The following is a 19,489-nucleotide window of genomic DNA, read 5'->3' as shown; positions in this document are numbered from 1 at the left end:
GCTATCAAACTAATCATGTACTGCTTCCATGATTTTGGCTAACCCCAAGTATCATCTGTTGTCAATGTTTTTCTAATTAACTCCACTTTTAAGTAAGTTTTTATTTGTCATGAGCAATAATGTTTGTGAAATCAAAATTTTTATGGGCTAATTATATTTTTCTGATATTTCCCATAAATGTTCAAATAAAAGTCAATTATCTATGTTTCACCTATAATCATCCAGGTACCCCACCTGGGAAACAGGATGCAAAAGATGCTTAGGGCTTACCTTCAAAGGGTTTACATTCTACCTCAGGAAATCATTTGTTATGAAACAATAAAGACAAGTCAGGAGATGCAAGCTGCTGGTGAGAGAAGTCACCAAAGATTTTTAGAAAGCTAATTTTTGTAGCAATAACATTAGATATGTTTGTACTCTTTGATCCAGTAATTCTACTTCTGTGAAATAGCTCGTGTGTATTCAAAAAATTGGAGCCATCTTGAAGGTCAAAATTAAAGGAATGATTACATTATGATACTTCTATATCATTGAATACTATGTCATTAAAATCATCTTTAGAAATATTTTTAAATAACAAATAAAAATATTTCTAATATATGCCAGATATGTAAAACAGATACAGTATGACTTCAACTATGGCAAATAGAGTCATTAGAAGATGTGGAATATGAAAAATTAAACAGTATATATTTTTCCTTGGTTTTGAGGTTATGAATAATCTTTATTTTTTCAATCTAAATGTTCCTATATTTTCTGTTTTATAGTTATACTAGGGGCCCAATGCACAAAATTCGTGCAAGGGGCTCAGCCCCCACCGCCGCAGCAGCTGCCTCTGCCTTGCCTCCGCCGAGCAGCTTTGTCTGGAAGGTCATCTGGAAGGATGTCTGGTCTAATTAGCATATTACACTTTTATTATTATAGATTAATATAAATATAATAATTTATCAAAAAATCATACTTCATAATTAGGAAATACATATTTTAAAAGAAAAATTAACACAAGCTAATTAAAATCTTACTGCAGTTCAGAGAAGATTTCATGGGGAAAGTGAAAAGCTGAGACTGGAAAACAATAAAATAATCCAAAAGAAATAGAGGTTGACTTGGTACTTATCAGTGTATGGAATGGGTGTCTATGTCAGCTAAAATTTGTGATTTTCATTCTGTGACTACAGAGATGAACAAAAGTAGGGGATGTGGTGATCCAGGATAAAAATTACCATTGGCTGGTCATGGCTACAGTGAGATAGACATAACTCTTATTAGAACTGAACTAGGAGCTCTAGAAAGGTGGAAGAAAACTTTATTATTTAGAGAAAGGGCAAGGAGAATAAAGAACCCAGAGAATAAAGAGAAATGCATGCATACAAATGGTGGGGATTAGTCAGAATAGGAATACCCCTAAGAGCAGACAGGAGTCAGGCGGGGCACAGGAGTTTCTCTATGACATTTGTCTTGAAGTTTTGTCAGGGAAGAGAGGTTGATGCTACAGTGTGCAAACAAGAGACAGTGTATTGAAGTTACCTGATACCTGATGCGCTTTAATCTGATCACAAGGGCAAGTCTAAAGGTTTGAGTGAGAAAGAACCTTGCTTCCTTTGGTAATTCAGGCGGTAAAGCTGCTGTGTCACAGATGAAGTCAACTAAGGGACAATGGTTGTAACCTCAGAGGTTGTAATCTGAGAGGTGGGCCCCCAGGGTAGTTTAGCAATATACTGGTGGGGCAGATGGGAGTCATGATTTCATGAGCTGAACTGCGTCATGCAGAGCTGAATAACAGGAAAATGCGTACATGTGTTTGTACATTCTTCTCTTATATTCTGTACTTTTCCTTCTCTGAACCTCCCTCCCGGTGTGGTAAATTTGTTTTCATGGATGTTTAAACTTATGCTGCACAGGAAGCATACAGGCAAAAAGAAACACTGGGGGAGACCTGGGCTGTTGTCTTTGGAAACACCACTCTTGTTTCTGTAATTTCCTTTGGGAGGAGGCAAATGTATAGGGGGCTTCTTGGGGCTGTTCCGGGCTCTCATCCTGTTCTTTGCCTCCTGTCATTCTCTGGGGAGCCTCTTACTTTTTATTCACAACCTCCCACCTTCTCCATCATCCATCTACCTGGAACCTAATTTGCCCCTGCTAATCTTGTAGATCACTCAATCCTTTTCTTATCTTTTTCTCTTCCCAATCTGTCATCTTTTAGGTCCTCTCAACAATGCTCATCTTGTTACCAGGGCCATCTCTTACCAGTCTCTAGGACCTTTGGTTATGTTCTCTGACCTTCATTGTCAGTGTTTCAGTTAAATTTCCCAACTCCTCAATTTCCCTCTTTTCCTTGTATGTCCATCAATGCTTCAGTTATTTCGACATCTCAAAGTGGTGTCATTCATAGTATGTACATTATGAATGACACATATGTAATGGGTAATATAGTAAATATATACTGCTCTTCCTCTCTGTTCAGTCTCCACAGCCGTTCTTCTTACTTTCACCCAATATACTTCTTCCTTGCCTTCTTGTTTCCTATCTTTCTTACTTCATTTCACTCTTTTCAACCTTGGATCTGGAATTTTCTGTTTACACTTATTTCCTTGCTGATCTTACTCATTCGCAAATGTAACACGTCTAGGGCTAAACTCCTGATCTACCACACACTTGCTCATTTATAGTCTTTATAAAATCAGAAAAATTTAACTCCATTTTTCTCAACCAAAACCTTGGAATAATCCTTGTTTATTCTCTTTCTCTCACACCCCACATCTAAACCTTCAGGAAATCCTATTGTCACTTCTTTCAAAATATCACCAGAATCTGACCTTTTTTTTTCTACCTCCACCTCCATTGGTCCAAGGCACTATCATCTCTACCCTGGAATATTATCAGCTCCTCGATAGTTTCTCCGCTTCTACTCTTGTCTCTTCTTCATTCTTCTCTTAACCTAACAGCCAGACTGATCCAGTCTCCCATGTACTCAATATCCTTCAATAGCTTCTCATCGTGTAAGTGGGAAAGACGAAGTCTGAAAATGGCTTATGAGACCCTCCTTGTCTAGCCCCATTATGTCTCTAACTTCAGCTTCTACTGTCCTTCCTACTTCACTTCTCCCCACTGGCTTCCACCGCCCCTAAGACGTGCCTGCCTTAGGTCTATGAACTTGCTGTCCCCTTTGCCTGGATGCTCCCAGCCAGATACCTACACAGCTGGCTTGTGCACCTTCATCAGGTTTTATTCTAATGTTACTTCCTCACTGAGGACTTCCCTGGCTTCTTCCATGAAATCTTACCTGCCTGCTCTCCACTCCCAGCACTTAGTACTCCCTTTCCTGCTTTATTTTTATTCTTCATACCTTTCAGCATCTAATAATATATATCATTACTCATTTATCTTAACATATTGACTGTACAGGAGTCCACCCTTATCCATGGGGGATACATTCTGAGACCCCCAGTGGATGCCTGAAACTGTGGATAGTACCAAACCCTGTACATACTATGTTTTTCCTATACATACATACCTATAATAAAGTTTAATTTATAAAATAGGCAATTTCATGAATAGAAGATTAGTTCTTACCATAGATCTTTGCAACCTCAGCATAAATTTTTTTTTCTTATTAAGAATGTTTACCTTTACTTTAAAGGAAGCACTGAAGGCTTCTCTTTGGCATATCTGAATTGCCAGCATCACTAATCCAGTATTTTGGGGCCATTGTAAAATAAGGCTACTTGAACACAAGCACTGTGGTACCCTGACAGTGGATCTGATAACTGAGGCAGCTACTAAGTGACCTATGGGCAGGGAGCCTATATGGCCTAGATATGCTTACTTAGGATAATTCATGTCTCAGGTACGACAGAGTGGGATGGTGAGATTTCATCACACTACTCAGATTGGTGAACAATTTAAAACTTATGAATTGCTATTTCTGGAAGTTTCCATTTAACATTTTCAGATTGCAGGTAACTGAAACTGTGGAAAATGAAACTGCATAAGGGAGACTACTGTAATCCTCTTTAGAAGGCAAACCCATCAGGGTAAAGGCTTTGTTTGGTTCATTGCCAAGTGCTCAGGATCAAGAAGAGTACCGGTCCACAGGGAGTTAAGTATTTAAGAAATGAACCCACTATCTTGTACTTTATGTCTTCTTCCTACTTCTTGTACCTCATGCTATCTTCCACGTGGCTTTAATTCCATTTTTGAACATATTTGTTCCCTATGATTTCCTATTTCCAATTCCTGCATCATTTACATCCACTTCCCTCCCTCATTGATTTGGTTTTGTTCCTCTTTGTGGTAAGACATGCTCTAGCTCAGTGAAGTTCAATTCTTATATTTTCTCTAATAATTTTTAAACCTCTATTATTCCCAAAGCAACATAAGATGCTATTTGCTATAGGTAAGAAAATAGCTGTGGATGTTGGCCATATATTGCATAACCTGATGGGGAACAGTAAAAATGAAGTGTGTCCTGAGGACAAGGGAGAGAGGAGAGGACAGCAGACCCTGTGTTGGGCTCCTGAATCGTACCAATGACTAAAATAAAAACTCAGCCTTTAGTGAAATTAGACCACCATTTATGAAATATGAGTGATTGTTCCATGAAAGGCTATGGTTTAGCAGTCCGTAGGAACATCTTTCTTCAACTTATTTAATGTCTCAACTGGCGATTCACATTATTGATCTTGTGAATGATATATCATGCTTAGAATGACATAGTGCCGGGATATAATCTACAAATGACTGGCAACTAGAATAACATATAAGACAGATATACAGTTACCCAGTAAGGAATGTCCTCTCATTGACGAAGATCCAAGAAGAGTACTGGTCGGGCATCAGAGTCATCTTTCCTCCCTTTTTGAGGTCATCTATGGATACCCTAAAACATTAGAATAATATTAATGGCATGCACCTGTGATGCGTTCATAAATCAGTTTCTGACTTAAATTGAATTTTCTTGTTGTGTCCCTAGTGTGTAGAAGTATTTGGGGAGAGGGGGTATTTAAGTAGCGTTTCATGTATGGGCATGAGGGTTGGGTTGGGGAGAAAAGGAAAGAGAAGATATTTTTTTACCATGTGTCTTACACTCTGTAGGTGAGCCAGTTTATAGACTTTCTCTCAAAATCCTGCGACCATCTATCCCAGCAAGGTATGCAGGCCATTACCTCCACTCCAAACCCTCAGTAAGTCATGGAGCAGATCATTTGAAGCACAGCCTGCATATCTTCAAGGCCTCTACTTTGTTTCCTTTTCACCAACATTTTTGCAGTTTGGAAAAGGTTATATAGATTAATTTTTTTCTATAAATCAGTCCATGCTAAGATTCTTTGCAAGGATTTTTTTCTATGTCGAAGGGAATTAATATTGAGGATAAATGAGATGTTCTGCAAAGCCTTCAATTGTAAGAAAATAAGCTTAGAGTTCAGAGTTTAACTACAACTCACGTTGAGTGAGTTTCTAAATGGCCTCCTCTAAAGCTCTTTTTCATGATTGCTCGTAATTTGTTTTGGGAACAAGTAATAATATGTTGTCTTTTCTGCCCACTCCCACAGGCCCCAACCCTCTTAAGTTTTAAGATGCTTGGGTGTTTTTCTCTGTTCTAATTACTCAATCTGTGCTTTTGAGAAAAACCTATTTTGTCTCTTTTGATATGATCTTTCATTTTATACTGAAAATTGTTTCCTTCATATAATTTAGGGAACATAGTAGTAAAGGAAGAAGAACAAACAATTTAATTTTACAATCTCTAATGAAAGATGATAAAGAGGACATATGAAGAAATATCAGATAAACCACAAACATATTAACTTGACAAATAGGCTTCCCTTTGGTAATCAATTTGAGAAACTGGCAACTGTGGGATAGAGAGACAGAGAGAGGGAAAGACAAACAGGGCAGAGCAATAGTTGTAAGAAAGTTATAATACAAAATTCAATGTTGGCCCATGATAAATGCTAATGATTTGCAAATTTATAAGTGGAATCCTGCATCAAAGTTATGATGATAATATCTTTATGGTTGCTGGCTGTCTTAGCTACACTCTTTGTAAGGAATGTACTCAGTATATCCAAATCTGGCATTACTACTATTATAAAGAATCTTACTTCTGAATTTTTAGTATTTGATTTGGAATACACTCTAAAGATTTTTTTTTCATTTTTCAATTTATCCACAGTTCTAAAACTACCAGATTTTAGTGATTTAAAAGTTATCCTCCTGTTCCATCCCTCTATAAATGCACAGGTGTGCTTGGAGTGTTTGAAGCTGCTTCAGAGCTTACATTTTATTGATAAATATAAAAAGAAAAAATGAGAAGCCATATGAAAAATTCTGCCCAGCTAGAATAATGTTTCTGAAGACTTTCTGGTTATATTTTATAGTAAAATCTCCAGAAATTTATGAAAAAATGTAGAAGAATTGCGGTTATTATATTTTAAAATAAAATTTCCAGAGACTTGTGGGAAAAAATCAGTCAGTTTTAAACTTCTGCTTACTTAGCAGCCCCGTGTTGTTTTCTTTAAGAAGATGTTAAATCCCAAAGGCTTCTTGGGTCTCAAATGAGGCATTTTGCGAAATTTTTGTGGCAACATGGGAACACAAGATAGCTGTAATAGAGAAGAGATCCTGGAGGTGTGAAGAACATAGAAAACTGTACTAGGTAAACTAAAAAACTTCAGAATAAGTGGCCCAACGCAAGGAAGGATGGACCAATTTGGTAAGTTTTTGGAGTATTTCTAGAAAGAATTTTCTCCTGTAAGATTCTGTGCAAGGAAACATGTTCCTCCTATTACAGAAATTAAATCCAAGCTGGCGGAACCCTGCCAATGCCTGCAGACACAATTTTAAGTTTTCAGGCAGCTCAAGTCAAGCTCAGACTCGCAGGGTTGATTGTGTTGTAACATCACTGAAGTCTCCTTCAGGCTCTGGAAACTGTGGTCAGACGTGAATAATATCCTCCTTTAGGTTGTCATATAAGTGGTATTAAGGTATAACCAGAGATTTTAAGTATAATAATTTCTAGTCATTCCATCTTGCAGAAATTGAATATTTAACTACCATTGCTTCAAGCCTACAGAATTACAAGGGATATAGCCGGAATAAAAAGGTAGGCTGGAGGGGAAAGATAAATTTTTTTATTTAAAAAAAAGAGGGAGAGGGATTTCCTTCTTTTTCTTCCGAATCAGATTATTTTGGTTGGGATAGGGTGTGTGGAAGACATTTCATGTTTTTCTTCCTCCAGGAGACTAGCTGTCCAAAACAAAACAACAAAAACAAAACAAAACAACAAAACAGCCATTCTCACAACATTTCTGATGCATATTTTTCCTTATAGCACATTGTTAGTTTGAAATTCTGTCATCTACTTGAATGCTATGAGCACATTTCATCAGGCATATTGTAATAGTCTCTAAGCTGAATAGTTGATGAGTTTCTCATTATGCTTTTACCCTTCTGATCTCACTTCATCTTCTTGTTCACAAATATCCCTGGGATCTCATTCTTAGCAAAACAAATATAGCCCTAGTCCCTTAACCTGACATTCAGGCTTTCTGCAATTCCACTCAAACCTACTTTTCAAACTTAAAATTGAAGCTTTTCTTTAACACCAGGCCTTCAAGTCTAATGAAATCTCAAGCCACAGAGTGTTCTACCCGTTGCTTTGTACAAGAGGGCCCTTGTCACTCCAGATTTCTGCTTCCTTCTAGTCCTTGATCAAGTTTGACCTTATCAAATCTCCCACAGCCTGTTATCTACACTGTTGTGATGCCATTTTCTGCATTCGACTTTGTATTGTTATTATTAATTTATGTCTTGCCTACTCATATCCTCCTGCTCAAAGAATGTGTTCCTCTAGATGGGAATGTCGTCCTCTCTGATAGCACATCATTTAGAAGAACTCTCCATAGCATGGCGAGGACTCAAGCCCCAGGGTCAGAAGCTCAGCAAACTGGGAAAATTAACTCTGTAGGTCAAACACTACATGAGCATTTTAGGCTCCCTTGGGTCAGAGACACAGCACACGCCATGAGCCCAATACTAGTAAATCCCAGTTTCTCATTCATAGAATTTAGCCTGGGTTGTTTGGTTACACAGCCCTTGCTCTTGTTTCTAAAACCCGAGTTTTACCTCTAGATTTGTGATTCTAATCACCAATAAAGAAAAGTTATTGAGGCACCCTCGTAAGATTTCCCCAGTGGTTACCTTGAGGTCCAAACACTACCATTCCCCTCCTGAATCCAGATTCGTTATCATCTATTCCTTTAATTTATCTCTCCTTGCACCTCTCCTCCTACATTCCAATAGTTCATTTTCTCTGCCTCGTAGCAGCATTTGACAAGGTTGATTGTTCTCTTCTTTTGAAACACTTTTATCTTTAAGGTATTTTGAAGTAATCACAACAACCTTGCCTTATTTCCTTGCTGTCTCATTGGCTTCACTATTTTAGCCTCCTCTGCTGACTTCTCTAAGAATCACAAAATGCTGGCTTTTTATGTCCTTGGCCATCCCCTCTATCTACACTTTCTTCCAGATAATTGAATTAATCTCCAGCACAGCCTCTCTGCTGAGCTCAACTATGTACTTATTCTCTCTGGATGTCTAACAGCCATCTCAGTATCAACCTGGCCAAAACAGAACCACTTTCTCCCATGCTTCAGAATTCCCACCTCCACAATTCTTCTCTATCTGCCCAATTAAGCACAAAAACTTAACAGTCAGTCTTATTTTTAATTCTTCCATCATAACCAGCTTCCAATCCAGAAGTAAGTTCTATTGATTGTATCTCCATATGTAACCTGAACTCAAAAGCTCCTATTTCCAAAGCTACCGCCTTGAGCCAAACCACCATCACCTTTCTCCTAGATTATCTCATCAGTCTCCTGACTGGTCTCCCTGCGTCCACATGGTGATCAACATTCCATTCTTCACACAGCATAACGGCAATTTCAAAGATCAAGTCAGATTTTGTCATCCTATGACTAAAACCTTGCAAAGACTTGCAAGAATGAACTAGAATAAACTATAACCTTCCTGTGATTACTCATGAGGTCCTGCCAATCTCTTCAGTATTCACTTCCTTTATTATTTTCCTTATTGAATCTATGTCACTTACATTGGCCTTCTTTCTGGTTTTCAATTACCCCTAAGTTCATTACTGCCTCAGGGACTTATCCTTGCTGCTCCTCCTCATTGGAGCATCCCCCATCATGCAGATCCAGCCCCTGTCTCTTCTCTCAGAGGCTTTCTATCAGCAAGTCTCCATCACTCTTCCATTATTTTCATCTAGTTACATATCAATATCTGAAAGGATCTTATTTATTTACGTCGTCCATCTTCTCTAACTACAACACTAGTTTCTTATAATAGGGGCTTTTGAAAATTTGCCTGTGTACATCCAGCTATTCAAATTTGCATGGAACACGGAAGGTATTCAATTAATACCTGTTGAGTGACTGAATGTAAAGTTGCAGATATGGCCCAAAGGATTAAGAATTATTTATAAACTTTTTCCAGACCTCAGTTAAAATGACATTTTAGCTGAGACTAGAAGTTGGAGATATTTTGAACTGAAGAACCACGATGGAAGCCCCTTAGAGTCACAAAGTGCAAACTGACAGTGATGGGCTGAAGAATCATCACAGCAGCTTCCTATGTGTATTCATCACATAGCTAGGGCATCATTAACGGTGGCAAACAACAGCCTTGTAAACGGGTGATCGATGCTGAACCAAAGCAGAAGATTGCAGATGGGATTAAAGAATTTCAAAAGTTCTGACCTTATTCTCTGACCTTAGGAAGAAAGACAATTGAATGGAATTTAGGGAATAAAATAAAAACAGCATAAGTTTTTGTTCCTAGGTGGTATATGCTAATTAAATAGGAATACTATTGGCCATGTCTGAATCTAAAAATTGACTAAGCAAAATATTCAAACAGTCTAAATACCAGAAAGGTAAAAATGTGACTTGGTAAAAGTCTCTCTTTATTATTCATTGCTGAAGTGATAAATAGATCTGTGAATTCAGATAGTTTTCCCTCTCCATTCCCATTAACCATGATTCATAGCAAATTAAAATCTGGTTGGGCCCTTGTGCATATCTTTTAAATGATGAAGACTTGGTAGATTTTTGAGCTAGTTTCCTCAAAAGGCTTAAGAGGATGATCACAGAGGTTATGATTAGCAGAGATGGAGAGGATTTATGAAAACAGAAAAAAATTATATAGAAGCCTAGAATTCTTACTTTGGACATTCACCATTATTTTGATAAACTATAATTTGAGGAGGAAAGCAATTGTTATAAATCTATGTACTTTACTTGGGGCCAGAGCTTATTCACTTAGATTGTGTATGAAATGAGATTACTCATTTAATAAGTGTGGTTATTTATTTTTTCATTTTGTCCAGACAGAGTGGAGCTCAAAAGATAGCAATTAGCAATTAGATAGGTCAGCAATTAAGTTCTGGAGAAATAAACAGTTCTGAGAGTACTAGGCAGGTCTAAGGTCGCAAAGGCCTAGGGGGCTTCACAGAGAAGGAAGGAGACTAACCAGGTAGAATGGGTCTGAGCAGGCAGAATGGGAGCACTGAGTGTGTGGGCAGCAGAGACCGGAGAACATGAGAGAGCATCAATGGTTTTTCTCCCTCTGCTCTGCATCCTGCCTAGATGTGGGCTTGCCCTCACTGACCAGTTACCAGAAGGAAGCCAGAAAATGGAAGGGGGATCCAAGCTGAAATGAATTCAAATGGATCACTCATTTAAATTACCTTCCTGTGCCCAAGCACGGATTAATTAAATGGTTACTTGTATAGGCAACAAATATTCCACAAGTTCCTTCTTTGGACCCACATCCGTACTAACCACAGGAAGTGTAGCCTATATCTCTATCTGTAGTCCCTTATGCCCGAGGCCAGTGGGTACACAGTGACAAGATGGTCATAATTTTACAATGAACTAGAACAAAAAATACAGGTGCTAACTTCCCTAGGATCCTCAGCCAAAGAAAATTTTTCCTGCCATTTCACAGGAAAATATCTGCAGCTTTCTAATTACCTACTTCTTTCTCTTTCTGAGCAATATATTTTATTTTACTTAATTTGACTATTTGTTCCTTTTGAACAGGATTATTGCTTATTTCAGTTTTGTATTACCCAGAGTGAGTATAATGTATTTACAAGTATATAGATAAAACATATGCAAAATAATTAATGTATTCAATATATGGGAAAGCATATTCAAATAACATTAAAATTGAGAGCTTTGAAGTTGAATGATAGTTATTTTATATTTTATACCCATTTTTAAGATCATATACAAGGAAAATATATAACATACACCATAAAAGTTATAAAAAAAACCTAAAGTAACACATTGAAATAGCAAGTGTATATTTCAATTATTAAATAAGACTATATACATGAAATTCTTTTTTAAATTATTGTTTTGGCTTGAAGAGGCAATAGAAAGTTACAAATCTGTATTCAGTTCCAAAATAAAGCTATAAAGAAAATAAATTTTTCTCTAAGCTCTGACCTGGATTCGTGTCAAGATGGTCATAATTTTACAATGTTGAGAAGAAAAGAACTACATACAATTATCTAAAAAACCCAAAACTACAATTCTATCCATTATCCAAAAGAGTCAAGAAAAGTATGGATTCTGAGAAACATTTGTCTCCATAGTTTTTCTAATTTGCAGAGATGATAAAAAGTTCAGAGTTGGGTTACTTAAACTATCATTTCATTAAGTGATATTGATTGCAGCTAGAAAAATGTTTGTTTTGAGATAAAAATAAACAAAAAAGTACTTGGATTTAAGACAGCACTAAACAGGATATGGATCAAACAACCAGACGTCTATGTGACCATGTCATTGCTCTCAGTTCCAGTAGAATCCAATTTGAAATGCCAAGCCTTTAAGAGTCTATTTCATATTTACACAGTGCTAAGACCATGTGCTTTGTTCTCCCCAGAGTGTGGGAAGCAAGAGCAGTAGAAGAAGCAGGCTAGCTGTAAGCCATGTCAGGACTCAAAGAATCTCACCAGCGCACAGTCTAGAAGGGAGCTGCTCAGTCTGCCAACACATCTGGAATTGCTGCCGTGGCCCAGCTCAAGGATTTCCTACTTCATCTAAGTTTCCAAAAGGATATTCTAAGGTGGCTTCACAGGCATCAGGACTCATCTTTTCTGTTCATATGTTGGCTACAAAAGAATTGGGAGACTCTCTTCTCTTGAGCTCCATTTACTAGGCCTGGGATGATGATGATGAAAAGTTGTCTTTAATCATTTCAGCTACTAAAATAGTACCCTCATCACTTAAAAGGAAGACACCTGAAATATTGGTTTTGTACTTGAGATGCTGTTATGAAGGGATGAAATCACTATACAGTATTTGACAGCTCTGACAGATATAAGTTTAATTTTGTAACAGGGCCTAATCCTCTCTAACCCTGGACTTGGCTGCAAAGAGAATATTCAGAAGATGTTCTTTCTCAGAGGCTGTTTTTTCAATTGACCCATACTTGAATATGTTTTAAAAATCTAAACTTTTCTATGAAGCCCATGTATTTCTTTTTCTTTTTTTTCCTCCATGTATATATAACAACCCTAAAATCCCAACCTGCTTGTAAGCTTGTAACGTAAGTTGACTGTTAGCATTAGATTTCTATTTCAAATGAAAGTGTACTATGCTTCTTATTTTACAGAGTTAAAACAAATATAAGATGTAAATCTTTGAATTACATGTTAAAAAGACATATTACATACATGTTATACTATTTTGAATATATTTGAAAATTTAATTTTTTCTTAATTACTGTTGGTTGTCTCTCTCTCCCCATCCCGAAAACATTTAATAGTCTATCTTAAAATGTTATATGCATTAGAAGTAGTAGAAAAACACATGTATACTAAAACAGACTTTAACAAGGAAGATTTACCTACAATTATGTGGTTAAATAAGTTAATTTCAAGTAAGTTAATCTCCAATATAGTTAAGTAGATTAATTTCAATTGATGGTACTGTACATTGTTGAGACATATGACTATTAAGAAATAAAATCAAATAACTTGGTTTAAGAAGTTCTAACCGTTAGGTTTGATCAAATAATTGAATCGATACCCCACCCCTGGGAACTGACCTTCAGGCCACTTCACAAGGGACATTCCCTTTCGCTTAGACCACATTCCATTTGCTAAGACCACATTCCACTTGCAAAGACCATTATCTCTCCCCTCTGGACCTTTCCAGGATTCGGACCGGAACAGGGAATTCTCCACCCAGAAAAAGCCCACCTAGAGTCCCTTAAAAACTTCTGACTCCCAATTTTGGGTGCTGGCACCATTTTGGGGGCTCAGCCCACCTGGTATCCAGATGACCTAATAAATTTATAAGCCCTTACCACTTTGGCCTTATGTGTTCCTCCTTCGGCGACTCCAGCACTAACAATATCTATTCAGCGTAAAAGCATATTCTTGCTTTGAAAAATGTTTAGTAAATACCAGTACTGAAATTTATTCTAAATGGACTTAGTACTCTTATAAGTTTTTAACTAAACCACACTAAGTTCAACCAGACTCTAGAGGACAATAATGTAGTCAAGTTCAGTTTGGTTGGTTTTATAATTCTATTCACAATTCTCCAGTCCATATTCAATTGTAATTACACTGGAGAATTTTAACTCTACAATTTGAAAAAAGAATCATGTCCATTGATAGATGAATGGATAAAAAGTAGATTTGCAGTGGTGAGTACAGGAAACAGAGTTTATTCACTATGTAATAATCATAACAGTAAACCTACTTTTGCCCACTCCTGTATATACAATGGAATATTAAGCAGCAATAAACAAGAATGGAATGGCCTGGCTGGTGTGGCTCAGTGGTTGAGTATCAACATATACACCAGGAGGTCACAATTCGATTCCTGGTCAGGGCATATGCCTGGGTTGTCAGGGCATATGCCTGGGTTGTGGGCTCAATCCCCAGTAAGGGGCGTGCAGGAGGCAGCCAATCAATGATTCTCTCTCATCATTGATGTTTCTATCTCTTTTGCTCCCTTCCTCTCTGAAATCAATAAAAAATTTTTTAAACAAAAGAATGGAATCTTACCATTTATGACACATTAATGGATTTAGAGGGTATTATGCCATGTGAACTGTGAGGCAGAGGAAGATAAATACTATATAGTTTCACACATATGTGGAATGTAAAGCAAAACAAAACAAAATCAGACTCATAAAAACAGAGACCAAAGTGATAGTTACCAGAGGAAGTGGTTGGGGGAATGGGTGAAAAAAGTGAAGGGGAATGTAGTTAATATTATTGCATAAATTTACATAGTGACAGATGATTACTAGGATAGTAGGGTGGTCACATTGTAAGGTCTAAAAATGTCAAATCACTATTGTATACCTGAAACTAATAAGACTAATATAAGATTGCATAACAACTATTCTTTTAAAAAATAAATTTACAAAGTCAGGTAATATTAGCATTCACCAAAAAAAATGATGAATAGGATTGACTACAAATCACTTAAATGTTTTATATTAGTAAAATAAAAAGATAACATTTCATCAATGGAGATACTTTGCTAGTCAGAGCTACTAAGTCTGTCTTCCTCAAAGTTATCAACATTAATAAAACTCACAGTAATGTTGCCCTGGCTGGTGCAGCTCAGTTGGTTGGAGCATATTGTCCCTTACACTGAAAGGTGGCTGGTTCGGGTTCGATCCCCAGTCAGAGGACATACAGAGGCAACCAATCAATGTCTGCCCCTCTCCCTCTCAAAAATTTAAAATTTTTTTAAAAACCTCTATAAAAAAACACACTAACAGCAATATTAACAAAAGTTCCCTTTAAATAAAATTTCATGAAATAAGGTGCCTTGCCTATAATTTAAGTTTAAGAGGCAACGACCAACAAAAAACAGGCATCATTCTTTTATATATATATTGGCCATCAACACAAATGAAAGTCTACATCACTTCAATACAAACAATACAATATGTACTACAAGGTAAGGTCGTGAAATCTTATGGTCTAATTTTCTCCAAGTAATTCAAGGGGCAATCTCTTTTACTAAACTCAGACAACATCATGGGTTCCACAAGATGGGACTGTGTAAAATTCTCCTATTAAAATTACACTTCAGTTTTAGAAATAACATATGAATATACATGTGACTTTTCCAAAGTAAAATTGACTGAGTAGCAAATAAGTTTGAATTTGCCACCATCTACTCTATTTGAAAAATGGCAGGAAGCCAGACAATGCCCTTGCTACTAAGAAAGGCAATGCTTTTTCCCCCCTGCCATCTGCTCACAGGTCCTGGATCCACAATTTCTGGTCTCCCCTGCTCAGCTCCTGCTTCCTGATCTGGCCCTTTTGGCTAACAGGAGGCCGCATTTATGGAATACTTGCTCAGTGTTTAGTGCTCATCGAAGCCCTATTGGCAGCTCCTGTTAGGATGCTCACTTCTAGATATGACAAACTGAGGCTTAGATAAGTTAACTTGCTATGGAACAAAACACTAAGTGGCAAAGCCAAGACTTGAACCTATGGCTCTCCTGTCTCAGAATGTTATCCTTAACTCATGGACTCCCATGTAATTAATTACGATTATTCTTTCATTGTTTGGTACAGTCTTAAATTATATCAGAAATCCTTTGTAATTTTTTTTGGGGGGTTACATTTTTGTAGCTTTGTGGAAACAAATAAAAGCTTAGCCAACTGAACCCTTTCTTCCTTCCTTCCTTCCTTCCTTCCTTCCTTCCTTCCTTCCTTCCTTCCTTCCTTCCCTCCTTTCTTCCTTCCTTTCTTTCTTTCTTTCTTTCATTTCATTTTTGTTACTCTTCACCTGAGGGTATTTTTCCATTGATTTTTAGAGGGAATGGAAGAGGGGGAGACAGAGAAAAAAACATCCATGTGAGAGACACATCAATTGGTTGCCTCCTCCACACATCCTGACCAGATCTCACCTATGTGCCTTAGACAGGAATTGACCCTGGACCTTTCAGTCTGTAAGTTGACCACTTCTATCCACTGACACAAACAGGCTAGGTCTGAACCCTCTATTTAAGATACCTTCCATGCTAGCTGATTCAATACAACACTGTAACCACAAGAACACTCAGGGACAGGAGGATGTCATGCCGGGAGTCCAGTATCTCTGGAGAGTAAGCACAATTCCAGGTCCAGTGCTCACTGAGCTTTTTCCCTGAAGCTAAGGGAGGAGGGGCTCAGTGGCCACACTAACCTCCATACCTCCCCCTCTCCTTCCCTCCTTTTCCCTCTCTTCACAGTGGCCGCACTAACCTCCATTCCTCCCCCCTCTCCTTCCTTCCTTTTCCCTCTCTTCACAGGCATAACTTGGTCAGGAAAGACCATTCTGAAAAAAAATCAAGAGGAAAAGTAATGTCCGTTTTCACCTGTTATTCACACTGAGAGCAGAAGGAACCTTTTTACCTTAATTGTTGGGCTGAACTTGCTTCCGACAGTTTGTTCCCCTGCTGGGTCACAAACTCTGATTGCCGGAAAGTCAGCGCTCACTCACCTGTCCTGGAGGTCCAGGTCCGTGCCAAGTGTGGGAGGAGGGGTGCACAAGGCTCACCTGCACACCGCTGGGCTCTGCTCCCGGGAGTCACACACACACACACACACACACACACACACACACACACACACTCACTCACACAAGGTCATCAAGCCCAAGAATCTGTTAGTTAATTATTACTTCCTTTCACCACCGCAGGGAAATGTTAGAAACCTGAGCCACTCCCTGTGCCTCAGTGCATGTTGGGAGTGTTTACTTTCTTTCTTAGGATCAGCTGATAGACACACACACTCCTTTGCTCCTTGTCACACATTTTGAGGAGAAGTGAACTGACACCCTGATTAACACTTTAACCACTGAGTTGGACTGATTCTACTCTCTATTTTCTAGTCTATCCAGATTATAGAGAAATAGTCCATGTAAGAAATGACACCAACTAAGACTTAATGTCAGTATTTCTTTTCTTTTTAGAGAGAAGAAAAAGGAAGGTGAGAGAGAGAGAGAGAGAGAGAGAGAGAGAGAGAGAGAGAGACTTCCCTACATGCTCTCACCGGAAATCAAACCCACAACCTTGGTATGTGCCCTGACTGGGAATCAAACCCTCAAACCTTTTGGTGTACTGGACATGAGCCACCCAGCCAGGGCCATCTGTGTCTTTGTTTTTAATGTTCTCTTTCAATTAGAAATTTCAATATTTCTCTCTCTCTATCTCTCTCTTTCTTTCTTCTTTTTTTCCACCTCCTTTACCCACCAGCACCTTTTCAACCAAAGCAGTGCTTCCCACACCCAAGGGTGCACCAATATAACTTGCTAAACTCCAATAGGACGACAGCACCTGTAAGACTGATCTAGTAGGTCTGGGGTGGGCTGTAGGCACCTGTATGTCTTTTTAAGTGCCTCAGAAGAATCAGGTAGTCATCAAAGTTTGAAAACTACTGTAAGAAAGTATAAAAGAGGAAATTAATAATAACTTAATCCCTACCTACTGAATTGGATTTGGGGATTTTGCTTTTCCTCAGTACCTCCAATTTCAAGAAGGCCACCAAAGTCTAGTTAACTAGACTGATTGTGGTGATCATTTCAAAACATATACAAATATTAAATCATTATGTTGTACACCTGAAGTTAATATAATGTTATATGTCAACTATACCTCAATTTTAAAAAGAAGCTACCTCTTTGAAAACTACCAAAATGCCAAAGCTTTAAAAAAATTAAATAAGATCAGTCCAAAGAAAGGGGTGAGCACCAAAACTTAGAGACCCTTAGATGGCAGATGCTGTGGGAATACAAAGTGCTTTTCCCACACAAGTATTTTTTGGTATCATCGATGCTTTACCTGTTTCCTATGTAAAGCAACTTTAATATTTTAAAAAGTTGTTTTTCAAGTATAAGCCTTAGAGCTTTCCAAAGGAATTAAATATTATTCCGGCAATGAGTTTAGTAAGCAGAGTTGATATCTCATGTCCTGAATGTTCAAGTGTTGAATTCACAGATTGATCATCACTCAAGATTTTCAGGTCACGTGTTTGATTGATCACAGTATTTCAAAAAATTAGCCAGTTTAGCCAGTGAACTTATGGTACACAGAGGTCAGAAGCAACCAGATTTATCATTCTTTAGACGATTTTATTAGAATGAGGCAAATGGATTTTTTGGGCCACAATCAAAACTTGTACCACCTCATTTATGAGGACAGTGTGACTTGGTATTACTTGTGGGTATTAGTATGTTGCCATGTTGGCACCACAAACGCTGCTGTTATGGGCTGACCTTTTAATGATGACTAACAGGACCTGCAGTGTCAATAGCTCCCAGGTCCAGGACGTCTTTGTTTAATCCATGCTCCACTCCCAAAGTCCCCACTCTGTGGGCATCATTCCTTTAGTATCAGTATCAAGGCAAATGTTTTTACATTTTTTATGTGCAAGCATCCTGGAAACCTTTATTCTGATTACTAATTTGCAACTGGTTTCCTTCCGTTAAAGGCTCAGTGACTCCTTTTGTTTTTGAGTACTTACCCTTTTGTATATGTAATGTTTGTTTTGTAATATAAAAATACATAATCACACAAATGTGATGTGAAAACTTTGGAAAACACAGAAATGTAGAAAAAGATCACTTAAAATTCCATCTCTTAAATGTAGTTACTATAAATAATTTGGTGAATGTCTTTATTGACATAGTTCCTCTACGGGTATTTACCAAAATGCTACTACATTTGGCTTATTGTTTTATAACCTGTTTTTTATCACATAAAACATCTTATGAACAATTTGCCATATGTCAGCCAGTGTTTTTTTTTCCCCTCTGCAATGTGATTTTAGCTAGTTACACTATATTATACCATATGGATATACATTATTTAATCAGTTCCCAATTGTGGAAATTTATGTTACTATAAACAACACTGTAGTAAATGTTTATATACAACTTCACACAACCGTGATAATGTCCGTTAGCTACATTTCAAAAAATAAAGTTGCCGGGTAAAAGGGAATGACCTTTTAAAAGGATTTCTCTTTTAAAAAAAAGTGTCAATTTTATAGTCTTAAGGTGACTCCTGAATTATTATTATTTGTTTAAATGTTTATCAATTTGAAAGCTTAAAAAAATCGTATTCTGTTTTAAATATGTATGTTATTGAATACCTATAAGATTGAACTCTTTCTTTAGACTTATCCTGTATTTTTGGTTTCTTGTTTATTGTATTCTTTGTCCATCTTTTCTTACTAATTTATAAGATCTCTTTATATATTAAACACATCAACTCTTCATCATATATGCTGTGATTATATTTTTCAGTATTGCCTGTTAGTTTTGTTGGTATATCTTTTGACATACAAATTTTTAAAATTTAAATAATTAATCCATTACTATTTTTATTTATTGCTTACATCTTAGTGTTCAAAAAGCTTTCCCATTCTTAATGTATA

General features: G+C 37.3%; 1 protein-coding gene across 4 annotated transcripts in view; it reads right to left on the bottom strand.

Annotated features, from left to right (window-relative positions):
- The window catches only part of RASSF6 (Ras association domain family member 6), a 54,043-nt gene extending 37,396 nt beyond the window's left edge, over positions 1-16,647 (bottom strand). For 2 of the 4 annotated variants that reach the window (XM_006094381.3, XM_023758653.1), the window contains exons 1-2: positions 16,554-16,647; positions 4,781-4,879 (exon numbers count right to left, since the gene is read on the bottom strand). In XM_006094381.3, coding sequence (XP_006094443.1) covers positions 4,781-4,845 — 65 coding nt within the window. In that variant the 5' untranslated portion in view covers positions 4,846-4,879; positions 16,554-16,647. Of the gene's footprint in view, positions 1-4,780; positions 4,880-12,040; positions 12,249-16,465; positions 16,497-16,553 lie in introns of those variants that run through there. The other 2 variants (XM_023758652.1, XM_006094382.2) reach the window with 2 other exon arrangements.
- Between the last annotated feature and the right edge of the window lie 2,842 nt (positions 16,648-19,489).

Source organism: Myotis lucifugus, unplaced genomic scaffold, assembly GCF_000147115.1.
Source record: "Myotis lucifugus unplaced genomic scaffold, Myoluc2.0 scaffold_136, whole genome shotgun sequence".
NCBI classification, from domain to species: Eukaryota; Metazoa; Chordata; class Mammalia; order Chiroptera; family Vespertilionidae; genus Myotis; species Myotis lucifugus.
The sequence above is the reverse complement of the archived record's forward strand: the minus strand, read 5'-3'. Positions and strand labels throughout refer to the sequence as shown.